Source organism: the organism of the source record quoted next, unplaced genomic scaffold, assembly GCF_019419815.1.
Source record: "Pyrus x bretschneideri cultivar Hongxiangsu unplaced genomic scaffold, Pyrus_bretschneideri_v1 Contig39, whole genome shotgun sequence".
Lineage (NCBI taxonomy): Eukaryota > Viridiplantae > Streptophyta > Magnoliopsida > Rosales > Rosaceae > Pyrus > Pyrus x bretschneideri.
In genome coordinates, this window is record NW_025999712.1 from 1270848 (window position 1) to 1293082 (window position 22235).

General features: G+C 39.3%; 2 protein-coding genes and 1 pseudogene across 17 annotated transcripts; 1 reads left to right on the forward strand and 2 right to left on the reverse strand.

The window, feature by feature from the left end:
- Nucleotides 1–270: 270 nt before the first annotated feature.
- Nucleotides 271–2114, reverse strand: LOC103959029 (mitogen-activated protein kinase kinase kinase 18-like). Its single transcript, XM_009371364.3, has 2 exons — nucleotides 740–2114; nucleotides 271–329 (listed from the first exon to the last, which is right to left on the reverse strand). The coding sequence occupies exons 1-2, from the start codon at nucleotides 1917–1919 to the stop codon at nucleotides 271–273; spliced, it is 1239 nt and encodes a 412-aa protein (XP_009369639.2). The 5' UTR covers nucleotides 1920–2114.
- Nucleotides 2115–9633: 7519 nt separating this feature from the next.
- Nucleotides 9634–12688, forward strand: LOC125468507 (annotated as a pseudogene).
- Nucleotides 12520–20354, reverse strand: LOC103931232 (putative disease resistance RPP13-like protein 1). Of its 16 annotated transcripts, none has more exons than XM_048564426.1 (9): nucleotides 16193–20354; nucleotides 16004–16099; nucleotides 15477–15648; nucleotides 14934–15135; nucleotides 14652–14814; nucleotides 14099–14221; nucleotides 13822–13953; nucleotides 13081–13664; nucleotides 12520–12891 (listed from the first exon to the last, which is right to left on the reverse strand). In XM_048564426.1, the coding sequence occupies exon 1, from the start codon at nucleotides 20228–20230 to the stop codon at nucleotides 16235–16237; it is 3996 nt and encodes a 1331-aa protein (XP_048420383.1). In that variant the 5' UTR covers nucleotides 20231–20354; the 3' UTR covers nucleotides 12520–12891; nucleotides 13081–13664; nucleotides 13822–13953; nucleotides 14099–14221; nucleotides 14652–14814; nucleotides 14934–15135; nucleotides 15477–15648; nucleotides 16004–16099; nucleotides 16193–16234. The 16 variants fall into 16 exon arrangements, with proteins under 16 accessions (XP_048420383.1, XP_048420372.1, XP_048420384.1 ...); XM_048564415.1 differs by having other exon boundaries at nucleotides 14569–14814; XM_048564427.1 differs by having other exon boundaries at nucleotides 13822–13983; nucleotides 14569–14814.
- Between the last annotated feature and the right edge of the window lie 1881 nt (nucleotides 20355–22235).

The window sequence follows — 22235 nt, forward strand, 5'->3', positions numbered from 1 at the left end:
CTTCTTCATCCTCAGGCCTGCTTCCATCTGTTGTTTACGATATTTTAGCAAAATCCCGTCCTTATCATCATCTGATAGCGTAACCTTGCTCCGATTTGCAACCAATTTTGAACCACTTGCAAACTCAACTCATCCCAATTGCTCTCACACTAGTCCACAAAAAATAAAAGGTATACAATATGATGATCTCTTAGAGTCGGCCTCGTAATTTCAGCACGATTTGCAACCTGGCATGAAATTATAAGAGAATAATAAATTTCGGTCAATTGATTAATGAGTCGGGTCATTATCGGATCCCCTGTTAAGATAACGGATTTGCATGTCAGAATCTATTAAGATAACAAATATATCATGAAAATGATACGAACACGATAAATACGACTTACTTACCAGTTTATTTTTAAAGTACAAATACGTATTGAGCAAAAATATTTAGAAATAACTCAATATTGCCCGGTGGTTTAGAGACTACTTAGACGTAGTACGCTCGTGAAGTAGTGCTACACTAATAAAAAAGATTATGATCCAAACCAAAAAAATAAAATTTAACAACATGCTCCTTGCCAAGATAATGAAATATAAAGAATGTAACAAATAAATAGGATTCGTAATTTATTAAGGAATATCCCCAAATAATATAAAAATAATAATAATCTGCTTCTACATAAATTAGACAAGCTTTGACGATCCCTTGCTCTAATTTCTACCCTTTCCACCGCCATATATTCCCTTTTCGAACCGCTGGCGCCAACTGCGCACCACCCACAGTAATTAACACCCCGCTCCACTGAACCACCGCCACTAAAGCTCTCAATTTCCAATTTTACCCCTCCACAATCCAAATATTCCCCGCCGCTTGTCCCTTCTTCCTCGCAAGAGCTCCCGCCACCTGAATAATTCCTCACCACCGTCCATCCATCCGATTCCCAGTTTGCCCCTCCCATCGTCGCCAATTTACCTATTCTATTCGTGGCAGAAACCTTGTACTCCTCATCGTCCTCGTCATCCTCAACGTCGTCGTTTTGATCACCGAACTCGGAGTTAGGCCAGTCGAGAACGCAGCGAGGTGACGAGTCGGCGGCGACCGCATTTGGAGAGAGGGAAGCCAAAAATGGATGCTGCAGCAACTGATCGCAGCTCCACCGCTCCTTCGGGTCCCTCCTCAGACACTTGTCGAGAAAGTCGCGACCAGTTTCCGATAACCGGCTCGGGAATCGGGGCAACCCGTCCGAAACCCCGATCCGAGCCAGCATCTCCAACCCGCGATCCTCCCACGCGGGCTTTCCGGTCACCATCTCGATAACCGTGCAGCCTAACGACCATACGTCGGACTCCGGTCCCTGATATTTCCCGTTAATCACCTCCGGTGCCATCCAAAGCGGACTTCCTCGTGGTGTGATCCTGGCCGTACACGTGTCATCCGATAAGATAATCGCAGAACCGAAATCGGCGAGCTTGGCTTGGTTAATCGCGGGGCCCACCAGGACATTTTTACCCTTGACGTCGCAGTGAACAATGCCCTTCGAGTGAACGTCCCTCAGCGCCGCAACGACGCACCAAACGCGCGACCGCAGCGTCGTTTCGTCCACTTCAGCATCTACTGCCGTGCCACCTGGCAAGTACTCCAAGTGGAGGTTCCGAAACGACGTCGCGGAACCGCTCCCCGTTTCGCACGACACGTCGTCGCAGAGGTAACTGACGACGTGCGGAGAGGATAGCGACCGGAGAATTCGAATTTCGTTCTCCAGCGCCTCTAGCTGGCCGGGAAGACACGCGGCTTGGTCGACGGATTTGACGGCGAAGACACGACCGTCCGGTTTGCTGACCCCGATGCTGACGGTGCCGAACGACCCTCTTCCTACGCATTTTCCTCGTACCCAAGAAACCGTGTCGTGAGAATGTTGAGAGTTTGAGTTCATTTTCCCTATGTCGGAATTTTTTTTTTTTTGTGTTTTTCTTGTGTCTTTCGATTTGGGTCCAACTGGGTATTTATACGTGCGGGAGATCCAAACGAACGTTCGTAGCTTTTTAATCTTTTAATTTTTAATTTGTGGGAAAAGATAAAAGGAGAATTTTTTCTGTGAGGGTGACTAAGGAGAAAGTTTTCTTTGTGATTGAAATACGAGACGTACATCATGTGCTTTTATATGAATGGTGAGAAATTTTATTTTTTAAATTATTAATTTTTTAACACACATATCTCAACATTTGTATAGTAATACGTGATGTACCATCCTATGTACCGGTCCTATCGAAAAATTTCTTGTGACCAAGGGGTGTGCGATGACGTCAGTGAGGCATCTTGGCCTCTTGGTCTGTGTTCACGTAGAGTATGGATAGTGGGGTGGGGGAACGTACTAGGATTGGGGAGGTTTATCCTTATCCAAATAACCGAATTTGTGTCTGTTTTGATCTCGGGCCAAGTGTTTAATCTCCAATTGCATACGTCGTATGTGGATGCCTCGAAGCCAATTCATGTGGTGAATTTTGATCTTGGACTAATGTCGGTAACCAAAGTTAAAAATTTGTGAATTTTCGTTGGACTTACGTTTAAAAATGGTACATGAAGCACACAGATGAAAGCAATAGACACACCTTAAATGATATTTCTTCACCATGTGCCAGGAAAAAGTCTTTTTTGTGGTTGAAATTGGTGATCGGTCTATTTAAAAGTTTTTAGTTTTGGCCTAGCTAATGATGAGATGATGAGGTCACGATTCGTCATTGTCTGAACTTCAAACCGAACCGAATCAAAATTGAATTGAATGTGAATTGAATTGAAAAAAATTTTAAAAAATAAATCGAACCGAACTTTATAATAACTTTAGTTCAATTTTTTATTTTGATAAAAAATGAAACCGATTGGAACTGAATTCCGTAACTACCGGGCCTCGCGGCCAACTTACTGTTCTTTTTGTGTTTTGTTTTCCTAACGAAAAAAGAAAAAGGAAAAATAGAGTGGGGGGTGATGGGGTGGCGGAAGGCATTGTGGTTAGGTGGGCAACAAAATCCGGACCCTTTGATTCGTTGACTTAAAACTATATTCCCACGGTCTTGCTGTTGCAGCTCCTTTGAGTATTTATCCAATAATACTTATAACTGCCGAGGCTGAATGGACATTGATGCGGACGTGTTACACAGGATGACAATTAAACAAATAGTTTTTTTTTTGTTATTTTGTGAACGTTAGAGAAGTGGAAAATTGGTCGCCAAACAAATTGGGAGCGGGTGGGCGCTCAATGCATCACGGAGTCATGGACAACTTCAGAAGAGGCACAACTGTTTTTACAGTGACGTGGCGGGAAATGGTTGGTCCACGACGGCAAGAGATAACTTGGTCGGCAACAAGGAGGAATGAGGTTGTGAGGTCTCAAAGATCCTCAAATCATGTATGTTTATCATATATCGTACGGTTAAAAATTATTTTAAATATTTTAATTTAAAATTAAATATAAATAATATTTAATAAAAATTAACTACACGATATAGGATAAACAAACACAATTTAAAAATATCTAGAATTTCCTGAAAAATATCCAGAGACGATCCTCCTTCAAAGAAGGGATGCTTGCGGGTGGCAGCGAGAAAGAAAGTGAGGGAGGAGTCTGGTGATGACGTGTCGTTATCGCGGTTCATGGAAAATACTTTGGATTAAAATAATGTGGGGAATGACAAATTGGCATAAAGAGAGCAGCCACCAGCCAGCTATCCATATCAAATCGAATCCTGTGGAAAAGGACGAGGGGAAGGGAGCCCATAACATGAAATGATGAAACACATTCTGTGCCTTTTGGCACTTTCCTCATCTTTCTTTCCTTCTAACTTGTTGGCACCACCATTTGGGACAAATTACGTCAAAATAAAAAATGAACAACAATTTAGCAGACGGTTTGTAATTCAGTTGATTAAACGTTTTTGGTTTTAAGATTTATTTGTAGTTGAGATTTTACAACACGGTATGTTTAATCAACATTGCTTTTATCGAATCAAAAGAAATCTTAACTATTCACAGTGATATATATTCCGGACTGTATACAAGATTCGCCCTTTTTGTTTCATAGTAGAAGGATAAGGGCCAAAATAGTAGACAACAGTATAAATTTGGTGATTGACAAATATGGGGAAGCTTCAAAAACAGAAGAAATCTCATACGGAGTTGGGTTCTTTTGATAAACTTTAGTTAATCAAGAAGTAACCGAGCAAGTAGCAAGAAGTTTCGTGAGCAATCTTTTTTGGTGTCACATGTGACATGTTAAAGCTATATGATTAAGTTATTCTTTTTACGAGAAACTTTTTAGAGTGTTAGAAACACAGCTTGAAATATTAAATGTCATACACTAAATTAAATTTTTAATCAATTGTACTATTATATGTGGTTTTTTAGACCGTATCTCTAATACATTAAAAAATCTTATTATATGTGGTTTTTTGGACCGTATCTCTAATACATCAAAAAATCTATTTCCTCTTACAATGAGGTTCATGGGTTTTCAGCCACGTGTTCCAAAGTTTGGTTCAATGTAAAAGTTGGTGCAAGCTTTTAAGCATAGGAGAAGTAGGTGTAGAAAGGCAAGGCCAAAAAGGGAGTAAGGATGTAAAGGTTCGTCGATGAACCTTCAATTTTTGGGAGATTGCCTTAAAGGGAAAGAAAAACGTGTCCTTTTTTGCTTAATGATATATGGCCAGCAGCTCATGTGTAACATCTCTCCAAAGTGTCCAACCAAAACCATACACGGACCCAAGAATCATTTCTCCAAAGTGTTTCCTTTTGCTTGGCCATTGATTGTTATTACGTCTCAGAAAAATCGATGATTATGATAACAATTAATTAAAATTATCATGATAGACCGTACATTGACTTAATACATATATCGCCAAACAATCTTTGATCTGATTTATCATTTTTTAATACATGATCTGATAGCTAACAAAGAATAAATGGTTTTGATCATAACATGTGTATAATAAAAATTCGTTAATTACAACATAGTCCACAAGGAGACACACCTCTAAAATAGTGAAGGAACTTTAGGATCCACCATAAATCAATTGACCATGGGGAGTAGCCTAACATGATTACTTAAAAGCTCATGTAAAGTCCTTCCTTTTATATGTCGGATTCATCTCAACACAGCCTCTCACATGTTTCGAATTTTCAAGCGAAATACGCGTACAACACAACTGAGGTGACACATAGCACATGTAGCCGTTAGGCTTCGTAAATGGTACAACTTGCTCTTATACCATGACAGAAGTTGAGGTTTCACCATAAAACCAATTGGTATGGTATTTGGAAGTGTCGCATATTTGTTTGAAGCCGATGATTAACCACCATAATGCCAATTTTCGACTTTAAGATTATACAATCTAGTTATAGTAGCTGGAAGTGTTGCATTGTTTATAGCCTATGATTAGTTGTATATAATTATAATTAACAAAAACGTGTGTTTGTTTTTTCAATTGTTTTTGAAGTGGTTGATAATCTGATACATACAAGGTTTAGTTTAAGTCCAAGTTTGTTCCGATGGTTCGGACCAATGTCGTTCAAGTCGATATGCATGAACCCAAAGACGATTGCATCTTTTGCGGCTGGCATGCAGTCCTCACAACTCACAATGCTTCCTCTTCCTTGTCATCATGCATGCACGCATTGTGTTAATGAACCCTACCAATTGCCAACAGAATCACAATCCCCACAAACCCCAAGTTTTGATTTTGACAGATAATAGGATATTTAGAAAGATGCTTTATGACGGATCGTCAATCTATTCACAATAATTTACAATTTAATACAGTATATATCATAAAAATATCGTCTTTATATTTGCGTGCATGAACATAATATCTTACACAATCAAATGAAAACTGAGTCCTGTTTGGGTACTTGGTCATGTGTCACAACATCCCTCTAAGATCCAAATTAAAGTTTTAAAGACATGAACTCAAGTATAGGCTTAATTATACATATGCCCCCTAACTATATCTCGTTTCATGTATGTCGTTTGAAACTCAATTGACTCAGTTTATCTGGTTCCAAATGTGACATTATGTTAATGGTGATGCTAGATAGAGTATCTACTTAAATCATATTTTGTAAATCACATGATGTGACAGTTGATGATTGGACTCATTCTTAAATTTTTAAAGAAAGAATCCAATCATTAACCGTCACATCCTTTGACATACACAATATAGAACATTTTTCTTCTAATAACCATAAACATTTTCCGTTAGAATTGATGATGTGACACATACAACAATGGTAGTTCTTCATTGCCCCAACATGTAAAGTATGAACCAATGAATGATCCGCATGTAGATCAAGAAACCAAAGCGAGTCAGTTTCAATTGACTAAGTGAAGCACGAATTATAGTTCAGACCTCGTCAAAGTATAATTAAGCCTTAATTACGTGAGTACTTGAGAGTTCGTGCATTTACTTAACAGTTCATGCATCTTTTTCCTTTCTAGATACGAAGTAACTAGTAAGTACATGACATGATCTGGCTGCATTATAGACATATACAATGCATGTAATTAGGATTTTCTAGTGGAATTTGATTGATAAATTAGGTATGATGTTTGGTACAACAAAATCACACCGTGATTGGTACTGAAAAGTCCAAGGGGAAGCCAAACTGCGCTTTTTCTAGGAAAGGGTACCCTACATTTGTTTAGCTTTTTTTTTTTTCCCTAAAAAAGGAGGGGGGACAACTGGTGGTAAATCATGGTTATTCACCCATTTCGGGGGCCATGAAGACTCACAGAGGCATTTTAGCCGCCTCCTGGCCACAAGTCTGGCTTCCACACCAACATCGGGTTTCGAACCCGAGACCTCCAATTTTTAGTTGTAAGGAAGTCTCGTAATCCGTCATTTATCACTAGTCCACCAGCTCGTGGTTCATTTGTTTAGCTATTTGATTATCTACATTTTTGTTCAATTTTATGATTTTTATTTAATGAACTATATAGTAGCTTGCAGTTTTTACCGAATCGGAGTTGATTCCACCTCGTTCTAAGTTCAATTTTAAATCGATCTGTGTTTGTCGTTCCTTTGTGGATCCTCCTTTAGTGAGCAAATTTTAGCTTGTGGTGATAGCAACATCGTAGATGGGGTGAGTTTAAAATAATGAGGTATCCAACACATTGATAATATCTATTAGCATATCAACAACATTATGAACATATAGATGTTTACACACATTATAGACATCGTCTCAACAATATTTACATTGTATGTCAATACTATCTATATGGTATTTACGTTATATCAATATTTATCTATGTAAGGGTACTTTAGACATTTTACTCTTTTAACACTCTGTCGTTCATGTCTTTCCCATCTTTCTTTCTATTTCAACACTTCGTGTTTGAAATCCTTGTATTATAGCTAATTTCCTTATTCATATTTATACACAACTCATAACATGAGGAAATGTAACAACTGTTTTGGACCTCTTTTACTGATCACCTTGAAGACTGCCGCTTTAATAAAGGTGGGTCTAATTTCTTCTTCAAAAAGATAGATATAGGATCAATGAAGCCGTTATTTACACGTACGTTTTGAAAAGACATATATAGAAAAGAATCATGATCCTAACCAGTCTTATTTAGGATAGGAAACCACAATTTTGCCTATGAATATAATATATAGCAGGGTCCACACTTATTAGACAAATTGTGAATAATTGCAGTACAAATAACATTATTCAAACATAATACACTATCTGTGCAACAATGAGTCCCACTTCGGGGTTTATTGGAATTTCAAAATAGTAAAAGAATTTTATAAAAGTAACTTGAAAAAAGAAATGAAGATTAGCATTACTATACTCTAAAGTTGAGGGCCTAATTTTGGATTATTTACGATTTTGCCATTCCTCGGAAAAATGGTCTGATTTGGGTTGCCGCAGTTGGGCTGCGCACAGGGTTTTGGACGCCTGCACTCAAAATGGCCCAAGGCCTGTAATCATCTATGTGAGTATCCGTACTCCTCTTTATCTGAGTATCTGTACCAAAGGGTAAGCTTTTTGCTTTAGCACACTATGTACCCATTTTTCATTTTTTTCACGTATCATGGTACATTTGAAAAATAGAATTTAGTGGTACCTTTTCCTTTAAAACGATAGTTTGTATTGGGTACATTTCAATTTACCATTGGTACGTTTCAAGCCGATATATTAGTATGTTGCAAGTTTGAATTGTACGTTTCAAGTTGAAATGGATACATTTCAATTTGAAATTGTTACGTTTTAATTTGAAAAATAAATTGTATCTCTGTTTTGATGAATTGGTAAGAGAAACGAAAAAGTAAGAAACGTGTGTCTCTGATTTTTAGTGGAGATAATAAGAATTAATAAGTGATATCAAAAGGATAATCATCTATGTGAGTATCCGTACTCCTCTTTATCTGAGTATCTGTACCAGAGGGTAAGCTTTTTGCTTTAGCACACACTATCGACCCATTTTTCATTTTTTTTTTCACGTACCATGGTACATTAGAAAAATATAATTTAGTGGTACGTTTTCCTTTTAAAGGATAGTTTGTATGGGGTACATTTCAATTTAACATTAATATTGTTGATGCACATTTCCGCCGTCTTCACTATTGACAAAAATGCACCTGCAAAACAATCAACACCTTTGATCAAAGACCTGAGCCTCATGCGCCCACAAGATTTTTTTTTTTTGGGGGGGGGGGGGGGCGGGGGGAGGGGTTGGGGGGGTTAGGTCAACAGATCTCTGATGCCTAAGCTAGTTTCTCTGAGAGAGTAAAGTGTTTAGGGCTTCTTTTAAGGATTAGCCAAAGCTCTCAAAATTTGGTAGAAATATGGGGTATTTATAGAGATAGGGCCGGGCATAGTGTTTAATGGAGAGATATTCTCTAAATATTCCCAAGATATTAAATAGGAAATAACATCTTGAGATAATGGTGTAATTATCCCAATTGATTTAAATTAGGATTACTTACTTTATTGGAATCAATTTTCAATTGGGAATGTATTAAAGATAGGATTTGGGTAATTAATCCTTATCTTTAATTCCTTGCCAAGGGCAGGTAAGCTTTGGGCAGTCGTACTCAGTTGTTGAGACCTCTAGGGATGTGAGCATCTGAGAAGCCTGCCCATTTATTGGGGTCAATCTTGTATTTCTTGAATAAAAGTCCATGTATTGCCTCTAGATTTTTTGGGATTATTTTAGGTTCCACAAATGCCTCCACACTTACTTTGCTGCATGCAAAAAAAGGATAGTAGGTGTAGGAATCCCAAGCTGCTTAGGCTTGTAGAATTGTTTCCCAATTTGAACTTGATATTCTTTCTTGATTTGGATATAGACTTCTTCCAGGAAAAGAAAAATAATTGCCCCCAATACCTATTTAATTATACCTTAAGCAGGGGATTAAATAAATTTGGAGAACAATCATTATTCCAACAAGGAAGAGAAGCTAGAGGAAATTTTTATTCCCTCTCCCCTAGCGTTCTTCTTTTCTTGCCCTTGCAAAGAGTCATTTCTCGTTGTTCTTCTTCTTCTCTGCGCCGCACAAAGTAAGAAAAATTTAAATTTTTTTTTTCTTGAATTTTTGGGGAGTCTTGAGACTTAAAAAATTGGTTCGGTGGGTGCCAAAAAGGTGTAAATGGTGTGGCAGGGATGCCACGGGGCTGCAGGTAGTGCGGCGAGAGGGTCGGCTCGGCTTGGTCGAGGTGTCGGCGTCACTGGGGTGCTAAAAGGTTGGCACAGGCCGGACCTTGTAGGCTGCTGGGCAGGGGCCTGTCAGCAGAGAGGCGAGAGAGAGGGAGAGTTCGGCTTGGGCCGGCTCTCGGTCTTTGGTGGCCTGGTTCGCATAACTCAGCCTTGCTTCTTGGGGCGTCTAGCGCGCGAGCGGAAAGGGAAGAGGAGACGTGGGCCTCCCCCCCGCGTTGGGTCAACCTGCATGCAAATGAGAGAGGGCCGAGAGGCTTTGGGCCTCACTAAGCTGCTTGGCGCGCGAGGAAGAGAGAGGGGAAGGAGGCGCGGGCTTCCCCCTATGCTGGGCTGAAACAGCTTGGGCCGTGGAGTGTTGGGCGCGAAAGAGAGCATGAGGGCCGTGAGGCCTGGCACGGGGGTGCCGGGCTTGCGGTCTTTTTTATCTTATTTTTTATTCTCTTATCTTGTGCTGCCTTCTAAATATTTTTCCTCATACTTTTTGCAAAGACTTTAAGATGTCTTCCTTTGATCGCAAGAGTGGCGAATATCCTCCACCCTTGTACCGTCAAGGTGGTTCTTTTGGCAAGGTGGGCTATTTCAAAGCTGCGCATGTCAAAATTAATTCCGACAAGCTATTTCGGGATTTTCTTAATGCATACAAGCATGCGATTCCGTTTGGTTTCCCATATTTATACCAAACAAATGTATAATAATAGAAAAAATTAGTAAACATCATACATCAAATTATATTTGCCTATAGTGAATTTCTGCATACATTCATATTTGTGAATTTTGAACATGCATATCCTTGGATCTGCTCTCCAGACCTTGCTGAAGCCAAATCAGCACACGAACCCAGTATGCTTGATATTCTGAATTCACCAAAAAGCCAAGAAGTTGGAAAATTTGCCTAACCCATTTCTTCAATTGGGTTCGAATTTACAACATACCCAACTCAGGATCTTTGCAATTCCTGTGAAAAATGCGCATGAGAATCTAGGACATGAGAAATTATTATGTTATTATTATTTTTTTTTTTGAACAAAGAGACATGAGAGTGTTAAAATCGTGATATTTTCAAAAGTGTCAAATCTGTTGAATTTTCAAGAGTTAAATTAGTTGGTAAATCAATTTACACTGGACAACAACACATGAAGTATCTAGCATTTCAGACATACAAAACAAAACACATTTGTTTTGTGCATTTTTTTTAATATAAGTGAATACCAAATATATAGGGAGGGCAACGGTTTGGTTTAAGATTTCAAAAAGTTGAAATGACAAATTGCTTAAAATTTTAATACATATAACAAATTGATAAAAATGTATAAATTCATATGACATTTTAAAATTCTCTCCTAAACCTTAATGTGAAGTATATTCAACCTTATGTTGTATAACCATTTTTTTCTCGACATTTTCATATTTTCAATAACTATGTATACCAGTTTTCATATTCAGCATCGGCGCACACGACATTATCCGAGTATTGAAGGCATCATTCGACTCATGCAGTGCAGCAAAACCCATTGGCTCAGCCCTCAGAGCTGTCTCAGTAAACATTGCTCTCACCTCTGCAGGCAACTATTACTACATTTGCAGTTTTGGCCTTCACTCTGTTCCTCGTCATTGGTGTAGTTTTCGGCATACTTGTTATGTCTGACCTCCTACGATTTTTAATTTTCCGACGATGACGAAAAGTCAAGTCCTTTGGCTCCAACCATGGGAAGACAAAGTCAACAAAGATCCTCGAGTCACCTTTACTGCCTTATCTGTGTCGTTATTTTTCGTTGGCTGAGATTAAAGCCGGCATCCAAAACTTCAATGATACTTTCATTATTAGTGTTGGCAGGTTTGGCAATGTGTACAAAGGATACATTGACGATAGTGCCACTTTTGTTGCTATCAAACGACTGAGACCCGAGTCATCACAGGAGGCCCGCAAGTTCAAGATGGAGATCGAGCTGCTCTCCCAACTCCGCCACCGCCATTTGGTTTCACTCATTGGTTGCTGTGCCGATATAGGCGAGATGGTCTTGGTTTACGATTACATGGCATGTGGCACTCTCAGTGACCATCTGTATCGCACCGGTAACTCTAAACCTCTTCCCTGGAAACAACGGCTTCAAATTTGTATTGGCGTAGTGCGAGGGTTACATTACCTTCATAGCGGTGCCAAGGGCTCCATTATTCATCACGATGTGAAGAGCATAAACATTTTATTGGAAAAATGGTGGCCAAGGTATCGGATTTCGAGTTGTCAAAAATGGGCACGACCAACACGTCCAAAACGCACATCAGCATGGTGGTGAAAGGTAGCTTCGAGTATTTAGACCCGGAGTACTACAGACGTCAACAACTGACTGAGAAGTTTGATATGTACTCATTTGGGGTGGTTTTGTGGGAGGTATTGTGTGCGAGGCCATCTCTGATGCATAAGGTAGAGGCTAGGGAAATCAGCCTAGCTGAGTGGGCCAAGAGTTGTCATGGAAACGGGACACTTGATCAAATCATTGACCCAAATGTGAAAGGGAAGATTGAAGTCGAGTGCTTGAACAAAGTTCGTTGACATTGCTATAAGTTGCTTACATGATAAAGGAATCGAACGATCATCGATGAATATGTTGTGAGGGGGCTTGAGTTGACATTGCAGCTTCATCAAAAGAGCATTGGAAGTCAGGGCGGCAATGGGGTTGCCTTTGTCAATGACTGCGGTGATGACAAATATTCCGAACAATGTATATCTATGACAATCTTCTTTGAGATCAACAATACGGATGAAAGATGATGAGCAACATTTTACAAAGTGCGAGTAATATTCTGGAAAGAAAGGAAGTATGAAACTATATTGTCAATTGATTTTTGAAATGCATACACGAAATATTTCAAAATTTGATGTTTTGAATCACATTACAAAGACTACAATGGGAAAATCGACTTTAACCACCGTAACATATTACAAAAATGAAATACAAAATATTCAGAACAAGCAAGACTTTTGAAAGTAAACGGAAGTAAACAAAGCTTAGTTAACTTAGCAAAGCTTGTAATTTTTGAACCTTTCCCTTTCTCCTCCATGCGACGATTGTTCTTGTAGAAAAACGAAATGTTATATACAGTGGTCATTTAACCCTCCTCTCCCCTGGCAATGATTGGCAAACTTGGGAAGCTTGCGTACGAAAAGCTCTCCAAGAGAAGCCATTGTGTCCTGCGAAAAAAAATAATAATTCAGAACTTAAGACTTGTTAAGATTCACAGAATGAGAGTCTAATGTCTGCCTATACGATGATCTGCAAAGTATTTGAAACAATAGGCATGCTATGTTTGTCATATTTATTTATTTTTCTTTATTTTTATATTTGTGCTACCATGAAAGTTAATTGGACGCAAACTATACCTGACTTCGATTTGAGAGTTGAGAGGGAAATGTCAGAAAACAAAGTATTTCCGAAGAAAAGAGCTCTCTTATGATCAGGTCTCTGCCTATCCATATGCAAGAAATCTGAGATATCTTGGCCCAATCTTCTGCCGTACGTCTTGTTGTACCTTTTCTCCAGGGCGAACATTGGTGGATTTCCAGCAAAGAAACAGATGGCGGCAAACCCTCTTCTGGAAGGCATTGGGAACTGTCACACCCCCAAATATATAGCTTTTGACGAGAAGTGAGGTTTTGAAGTAGTCCCTCTCCTGGCAAATACTCCAGACCTGGGCAGCTTTCAGCTCATGGCTCTTGAAGAGAAGTGAGGTGTCGAAGTCCTTTTCTGTCCATTGCTTCCAAGTAGTTTGGACAGATCACAAGTGCTTAAATTGTTTCATGGCTATTCTAACGTCCTCGCCTGCAAAACCGGTGCTCCATTTTATGACTGACTTGTGTTGTTGGAATTCGAACAGTGAAGTACATGGAAGCAGCACTGCATCGTAAAGATGTTGGGTCTGTGCGGCTGTGCTACTTCTTGTCACCTTTAGGCAAGCCTTTGTACCCTGTGGTGGAGAAAAGCATCACACTATTAAAAAATGGAGAACATTCAACCATATGAACTGTGATTCTCACAACGTCTCATTTTTTCCCTTGTTCGCTAAATTCTATGTTGATGATGAAGAAAAAGAATGAAAGGAAAAGAAACGTGAGAAAGCACACCTCCACATCTTCTGTCTAAAGATCTAACTACGTGCGGCTTTCCATTTTTGCTGCGAATTTATGGCCAGGTTTACAAGAGCATAACGTATCTCCGCAAGCTTGATGGTCCCTGGATAAAGAAAATGAGACAACCTGCCAGTTTGTGCCACCTATATTAGGCTTCTGTAGTCCAAAATAAGCAATACAATAACAATAAACTGCAGTTCCAACTGGAAAAATCAACATTTAGAGTCCTCCAGAAATTAGAGGCAGGGGAAAAGGATACAAAGACGTTTACCTCCATCTGTTTTCTAACACTCCTACTACATATGAAATTTTGAAATGCCTGCTTCTTGTGATAGCTATTCAACATGGATGTCATCTCGGATGCTTTTGCCTTACATATCAGCTCAACAAACTCCTAAATACAGAGATGAAAGTAAAATTCAATGGGCACATTGATGATAAAGAATGAACAAAACTAACTATTACGGTTTTAAATAGATCCGATTATTGTTGCTTCATAAATTAATTCTCTCTAAGAAGTATATGATTTGTAAATTATATTAACATGAGATTTTTTTTTTTATTTTTTTAAATGGTATGCAAACTACATAAAACAGGGATACTGTGAAGGAACAAAACTGAAACATATATTCAGCTACCCTTTGTTAAAACGAAGCATCATATCATCTGCATAAGATGGTCCATGGTAAGAGAGAATGTAAATTAAAGCTCATCTGCAGTATTCAACTAAAGATCTATTACCAGTTCACATTCGTAAAGAAAAGCATAGATACACCAACTTGAAGATGATAATGGCATTGAACGAAGATGAGATAGCAGGCCACCGTATTCAAACCATGCCCATATGACAAAGAAATATATCATCCCGGGGTTCCATCATCTTCCTTTAGAGGTGCATCATCTTCAAGCCAAAAATGCTTAGGAAATTGATGTGAGCTAACATCCGTTGCCTCAGACAATCGCCTCTTAAGTTCCACAATAAGGACTCTGCAGCAATTACGAATTTGTGTTTGTAAAGAAACTCATCCGCACCAACATAAAAGCCACCATATAAAAACGAAATCAGAATGATTAAAAAAAAAAAAAATCGTCCAAGGGTTACCTACATGATATATCTCTTGCACCAGCGTGAAGATCACTAGGACATCGGAAGAAAACTATTAAAGCATGCCACGGCTGTTTACTCATGCCAGACAGGCCCAGTAATTGATGCAAGCTAGCATCTGTTCCCTTGGGTAATTCTACTTTACAGTTCCACACCACAGTTAGCTCACTGCCGCATCCACAAAGGCCATAAATGAGTCTGTCCTGTCAAATTGTATTAACAGATACTTAGGATTGATTTTACAAGAGTCTTGATAACTAATGCTGATTCACGCAACTGAGAAATGGTAAAAAGAATACAGAACAGTTGAATAATGCATCAATAATACACATGAGCTACTGAGAAACTTATCTGCAGCTTTGATTCTCAAAACTTTCAAAAACATTTCCTCTTCTCTGCCCCTCCCTCCCCACTCACTTGCTCCCTCCCTCCCCCCCCCCCCCCCCCCCCCCCCCCCTCTCTCTCTCTCTCTCTCTCTCATCAACAAGTTTATGTTGGAGATAAATAAAAAGAATGAAACGAAACGAAACATCAGAAAACAGACCTCGAAAGATTTATCTGCACACATCTTTCCATTTGTCAACTACGATTATATGATCGGAACCACAAGAGCATAAAGTATATACGCAAGCATCAATCTGGCAGCTGAATAAAGAAAACGAGACAGCCTGCCAATGGAGGAGGAGGAAAGTGTGGATGTAAGTTTGTGTAGGCTTCTGCAGACCAAAATAAGCAGTATTGATGATTTTTATTATTTTTGATATACGAAACATGCATGCTTTCAATAAGAAATGAATGAAATCCGAAACCAGAATGCGGATGCAGAAACGTTATCATATAACAGCACCATTTTTCCCTAAAGTCCAGGAATAAACATATTCCAAAAGTTCTTGGTCAAAAAATTTTGAGTTTTCGAACTAGTATATATTCTATAAGTGACGCCAGGGATAAGGCTAGAGATTAAATAAGAGCAAACAATACTTGACAAAGAAAATGGGAGAGATGAGAAACAAATTGCAAAATTTTGTAATTTCTGAAATGTTAATACATTATTCGGTTATGAAAGAGCACCTATACATGTTGCACTTTTGATGCTTACTATGCTGGATTGATCCTCTTCATACCTTCCGAAAATGTTAAAGATGTAGCGATAATGTGTCTTCCTTCCTGCAAAGAAATATTTGATCAATATGCTATGATTCTTATTTCTGTTATGTCTTTTATTTTTCAAACTATTCAAGTTCATTAGATGCAAAATACCTGTGACTGAAATGCCACAACTTTGTATGAGAGAGACAGAGCTCATATGATGACTTCGTCGTTTATCCATATGCAAGGAATGTGAGATATCTTGGCCCACTCTTCTCCCGTCTTATTCTCATACCTTTTCTCCAGGGTGGAACAATTGTAGATCTCCAGGCAAGAAAGAGAGCGCGGCAAACCGTTTTCTGGCAGGAATTGGAGTTTTGGACACCCAGAAATTCGTAGCTTTTGAAGAGACGTGAGGTGTAGAAGTCCCTCTGCTAGAAGGAATTCCAGACTTGGGCAACGATCAATAGTTAGATATTGAAGAGAAGTGAGGTGTTGAAGTCCCTCTCGTGGCAGGAATTCCAGACTTGGGCAATCACCAATGGTTAGCCGGTGAAGAGAAGCGAGGTGTCGAAGTGCTTTTACGTCCACCACCGATTTCAGATTTGATAGTCCAACGATGCGGAGATCGTTAAGAGTAGTAGGGAGCAGGAGCTGTTCCTTGAGCAACGGTGCCCAGATCTCGCCAGTAATTTGAAATTGTTTAAGGGAGACAAGTCCTTGTAATCCCCACTCCACTGAAGGCTTCACTTTGTCGCAACGTGTAACATTAAAATATTGCAGGTTGGGAGGCAAACCCCCTTGGGCAAATGATACCAGATTTGGAAGATCGTATAATACCAATCCTTCAAGGGCGGTGAGGGTGCGAATTCGTTCGGGGAACGACTTCAAATTCTTGCATTCCCGGACTGACAAGTGTCTCAAGTTGGGAGTGGGCAATCCTCCGTCCGGGAAAGACGCCAGATTTGGACAGTCGTTGATTTCTAGCTGAATGAGATGGCTTAGGTTCTGATCAACTCCTTCAATAGAAAAGGATTCCAGATTCTCACAGCCACGGATTTCAAGAGATGAAAGTTTGGGGAAAACGCCCAACGGGAAGGACCTCACTGAATGAAAACTGTTGTGCACAAACAAAGACTCAAGTGATGTCAATTCGGCCATCATCTCATGAGATAAGAACTCTAATGACGACACGGTTGGGCAATTCTCGAATACCAACATTCGAAGATATTTCATTTTGGGCAGGCACTGTATTGCATCAAAATTAGAAATTCCAAGTGTGGACAAGAACTTCTTCTCTACTCTCTCTATTAATGGTAACAGACCTGGGCATCCTCCAATACCTATTACCAATGAATTCTGTAAGTAGTCCATGTTAAGACCACTACTACTACTACTGGCCCATTCATCATGCAGACGTAGATATCCACACCCAGACACCCAAAGTGTTTTCAAGCATGGAAGACGATTGGGCAAGTATCCTCTCAGCTTCGGACAATCCCTTATTATCATCTCCTGGAGACAAGGAAAGGGCTGAAGTACAGAAGCTCCACTTGGACTCGGTCGCCAATTCTCCCACTCTTCCCACTCTGGCATCTCCTCAAACTCCAGCGTCTTCAGAGACCGAAAGGGCTGAATTACAGAAGCTCCATTAAGATCACCATAGAATTCAACACCAACCGTCCTAACAAATTTCATCCTTCTGATACATAGATCTTTAAGAGTGGGCAGCTGCCCAAAACTTGGCAAGGACAAACAATACTTACAATCACTGATCCGCATGAACTGTATGTTCGAGAAGGAATTAGAGCTTCCTAACCAATTTGGGAAGCTGGTTCCTCCATAGAATCTGATAGTCAGTTTCTCCAAATTTGCAGAAGGTTGCAGCTTGTCAAGCACATCTCTCTCCTTTTGGGAATCATCAGCATCCTCCACACCCCATGCCAACTCTAAGTCATTGAGTTCTTTCTTATTCTTCAAATTGGCTTCCAAAGCATCCACAACATCAACTACATTTTGCAGATTTGAAATACGAAGTCTTCCTTGAAGATGCTGCAACTCCCTTAATTCTCCAATGCTAGATCCGGTATATTTCCCCACAACAAAGGCAGTTAATGTTCTCAAACTCTTTAGTCTTCCAATTTCCACTGGCATCCCTTCTATCTTTGTTCCACTGACATCGAGGTAATGCAAACTACTCAATTCCCTCATATCTGCAGGTAATTTAGTAAGGGAGCTGCAACCTGCCAACGTTAACGTCCGTAAATTTATCAATTTTCTCATGTCTGCTGGCAGTTCAATGAGAGCATAACAATATGACAACAGCAACGTCTGCAAATTGTAGAGAGTGCAAACTGCACCAGGTAAGCTTACAATTGCCGTCTGGGAGAGATCCAGGTAGCGCAGGTGAATGAGATTGCCCACAGAATCAGGTACTTCAGCAAAATTTTTATAACGGGACAACGATAAGACCCGTAAACGTTTCAGGGATGGCAACAAATCATGTAGAAACTTTTTACTTATGTAGAAACGTTCAAACCAGTCATTTATGCAGATAGGTAGGAAGGTCCGCAGACACTTCGCCCCATTTAATGGCTCAAATTTTTTAGCAGCATCAATTTCTCCCCTAGCATATGACAAATGACGAAGTCTTTTAACTTCTTGTGATTCCCTCTCTTCCAACCTGAGAAAAAATCCCCCAGACATGAACCGACCCAAGTCGTTAAGAAGATCATGCATTGTAAAACCATCCTCCCCTGATTTTTGAAGTAGTGATCGTGATACTAGCTCGTCAAAGTAACTTCTAGCCGTCTCTTCCATTCTTTGTCCGTTAAAATCTTGTGGAATTAAACCTTCCGCCATCCAAAGTAGAACGACATCTTCATTCTTGAACAAATAGTCTTTTGGAAACAGTGAACAATACACAAAGCATCGTTTCAACTGAGCAGGAAGATAATGATAGCTCAACCGTAGGGCTGGAAGGATATCACTTTTATCATAAGGTAGCTCCCAAAGACTACTATTTAACAATTTATTCCATTCCTTGAAGTCTCTCTGGCAACGTAGTAGACCCCCGAGTGTTTCTGCTGCTAAAGGCAAACCATTGCACTTGCGTGCAATTTTCTTGCCAATTTCTTCCAAAGTTGGATGTGCATTGTGGTTTTCGATTCCAAACGCATGTTTTGAAAGTAACATCCAACAATCTTCATGCGACAAAGGCTTCAAGTGTTGAATGGGGACATTTTTCATGAGAGATGCGACATTTTCACTTCGTGTTGTCACGACGACTTTACTTCCCCTTGCCCCGGAAGTAAAAGGAGTTTGGAGGCACTTCCAATCAAAATATTTCTCATTCCAAAGGTCATCCAACACAAATAAGAATTTCTTTCCCTTCAGTTGTTCTCTAAGTTCAACTTGAAGCAAATTCAAATCCGTCATGTTACAAGGTTTTGAAGTGACCGACTCGAGAAGAGTTTTAGTCACCCTAATAGCATCATAATCTTCTGAAACACATGCCCAAGATTTAAGGGCAAAGTGCTCTTTCACCTTATCATCATTGTAAAGGGCTCGAGCAAGGGTCGTCTTGCCAACCCCGCCCATACCAACAATGGTGATGATAGATACGTCATCCTCGCTCGCATCGTCAGAGAACAAGACTTTTGATAAATTTTCTTTATCTTCGTCTCTTCCATATACAAAAGGTTCATGAATCAAGGAAGTTGTTGGAGTTCTTTGTGAAACCTTCCTCCCAACAACTTCTGTAAGACCAAGGGCAACTTTCTGTTGCACAAAGCCCTCCAGCCTTTGTAATAACCCTTGTATCTCAACATTCATGCTTCGATAAAAATTACTACGAGAAGGAGAGAAGAAGTTCAACACCTTTTTGGTTAATTTCTCGGTTTGACCTTCACCTTCCACCTTGCATCGCAAAGCTTCAGTGTCGATCTCATCCAGCAGGTCCTCCGCGTCGAAGACAGCATGCTTGAGCTCGTCCAGCCAGTCTCTCACAGCAGGGTTTGAAATTTGCTTCTCTTCCGCATCGTTGAGCACTGCATAAAGGGTGAGCAGCGTCGTCTTCAGTTTCATGAGGAGCGGTTCATCCAGCTTCTTCTGCCGGAACAAGTCACTGAAGTCGGTTGAAGCAATTCTGTCACACAGCACCTGGATGGAAGCGGAAAGAAAAGCCTCTCCGATCAAAGCGGCAGCCATTTTTTTCTTGGTTGCTTAGTTTGCTAGTAGCCCAATGTAGAAGAAGGGCTTTTGAGATTGTAATTATTGATGCATCCCAATTCGTAATCAACTTGTTATTGGTCAGTTGACCAAAAAAGAACTTGCGATTGGTCTGTTGACCATGACCTTGTGATTGGTCTGTAATTAGTCTTTTGGTTCAAAAGTTGTCCCATTGATCCAGATCTGGATCGCTTTATTGGTAGCCTACAACATCGTGGCCGTTGATTCAAAGTGGATGCTAATCGTGCGGCCATTAAATTTTTTAATTTACACAAACGGCGAGGCGTTGCTTAATGGTTTCCAGCTGGTGCTTTTCTGGGAGGGTGACACTGTAGCATCACATGACAATGCTGGTGGTACTCTCATGACAACGTTAAATCAGAACATGTAAAATTGTGAGATAATAAAAAGAGAAGATAAATGTTTAGTGTATTTTTTAAAATTGAAAATTTTCAATTCTTTATCATTTTATAATTTAATATTAATTTTTGTGTTATTAAAAATTATTTATGAAATTAATTCATTCTATCAAAATGATTTTTGAAACTGAAAATTGATCAATATAATCTTTCTAATGTCGAAATTAAAATTAAAAAAAAATTCTCCCGTCATCTTCATCAAGATGGCTTGGCTGCCATGGCAGTCTTTACTCGGGTGGCTCGATTTTTGGCACTCGACCCATTCAAACATAATCGGCGCCACCTTACAACCCAGTCAAATTACCATGAAAAAATCCAGTCAAACCAAACCATCTTCTCCTCACCATATTCTCCAATCTACTGTGCACCCGAGGCCTACATTGACGGCCCCAAACCAATATTTCCGACAAGTAGCATAAAATTTCGGCAAAACCCTCCACACCTATGGGATTTTTTTGCTTCTGCTTGGAGTGGGCAGGGCTGCCATGGCAGCCAAGCCTGCGAGAGGAACACAACGGGAGAATAAAAAATTTTAATTTTGACATAAAAATTTATTATTTTTTATTCTTTCAACATTTTTAATCTATATGCTAATATTTAATTAAACATGTAGAATTTTTAACGGAATGACTATATTGATTTACAACAATTATTTTAAAGAACTATATTAATTGATTCTCGATTCCAAATTTCCAATGACCATTTTAATAAGATAGATCAATTTCAAAAATTATTTGTGATAAAAACTCTTGTATTTATACAGATGCATCCCAATTTGTAATGAACTTGTGATTGGTCAATTGACCAAAAGAAAACTTGAGATTGGTCTGTAAAAAGTGGAATTGGTTTCCATATCTCATTGATCGGTAATCCCAAAAATTACCGAAATCTTTATTTTCCTTTACGCTTTCGGTTTCCACTTTCCAGCTCAATTTGTAATTAGTCTTTGATCAATCTCTCGTAATCAACCTTCGAATATTCCTCTGCTGTCACTAAAGGTTTTTTTGGGGACAACTTTTGAAGGAGTACAGATCATCTCCAGATTTAAAAAAAAAAAAACAGAATCTAAGGATCAAATGATCTGAAATATTAAAATTTGATCTAACGGTTATAATTATTATAACTTTTAGCGGGGCCTCTAATTTGTAGCCGTTGAATCAAATTTCAATGGTCCGGATTATTTGATCATTGGACTCTGTTTTTTAAGATCTGAAGATGATATGTACTCCTTTTGAAGCTTTCTTTGTGCTTACATGGGATCCACTGACACATAACTTGTACAATACACATGAACAACAATTGTTTTTTATTTTATTTTTTTATCATGAGATGGACTCAATTAAGATACAAGTGTGGCATCAGCAAAAGAGTGATCTCGTAAAACCTTGCTCAACGAAAATACATGTGATTAAATCCCGAACAAAGAAAGAAAAGTATCACACCTCAGTGCCAATTTCATGGTTACTCAATAATGTGTTATTGCATGTTACCAAAAAATAATGGGTTATTGGAAATCCAGTAAAAAACAAACCAAAAAGAAATCGATATTAATGGCAGTTCTCGAG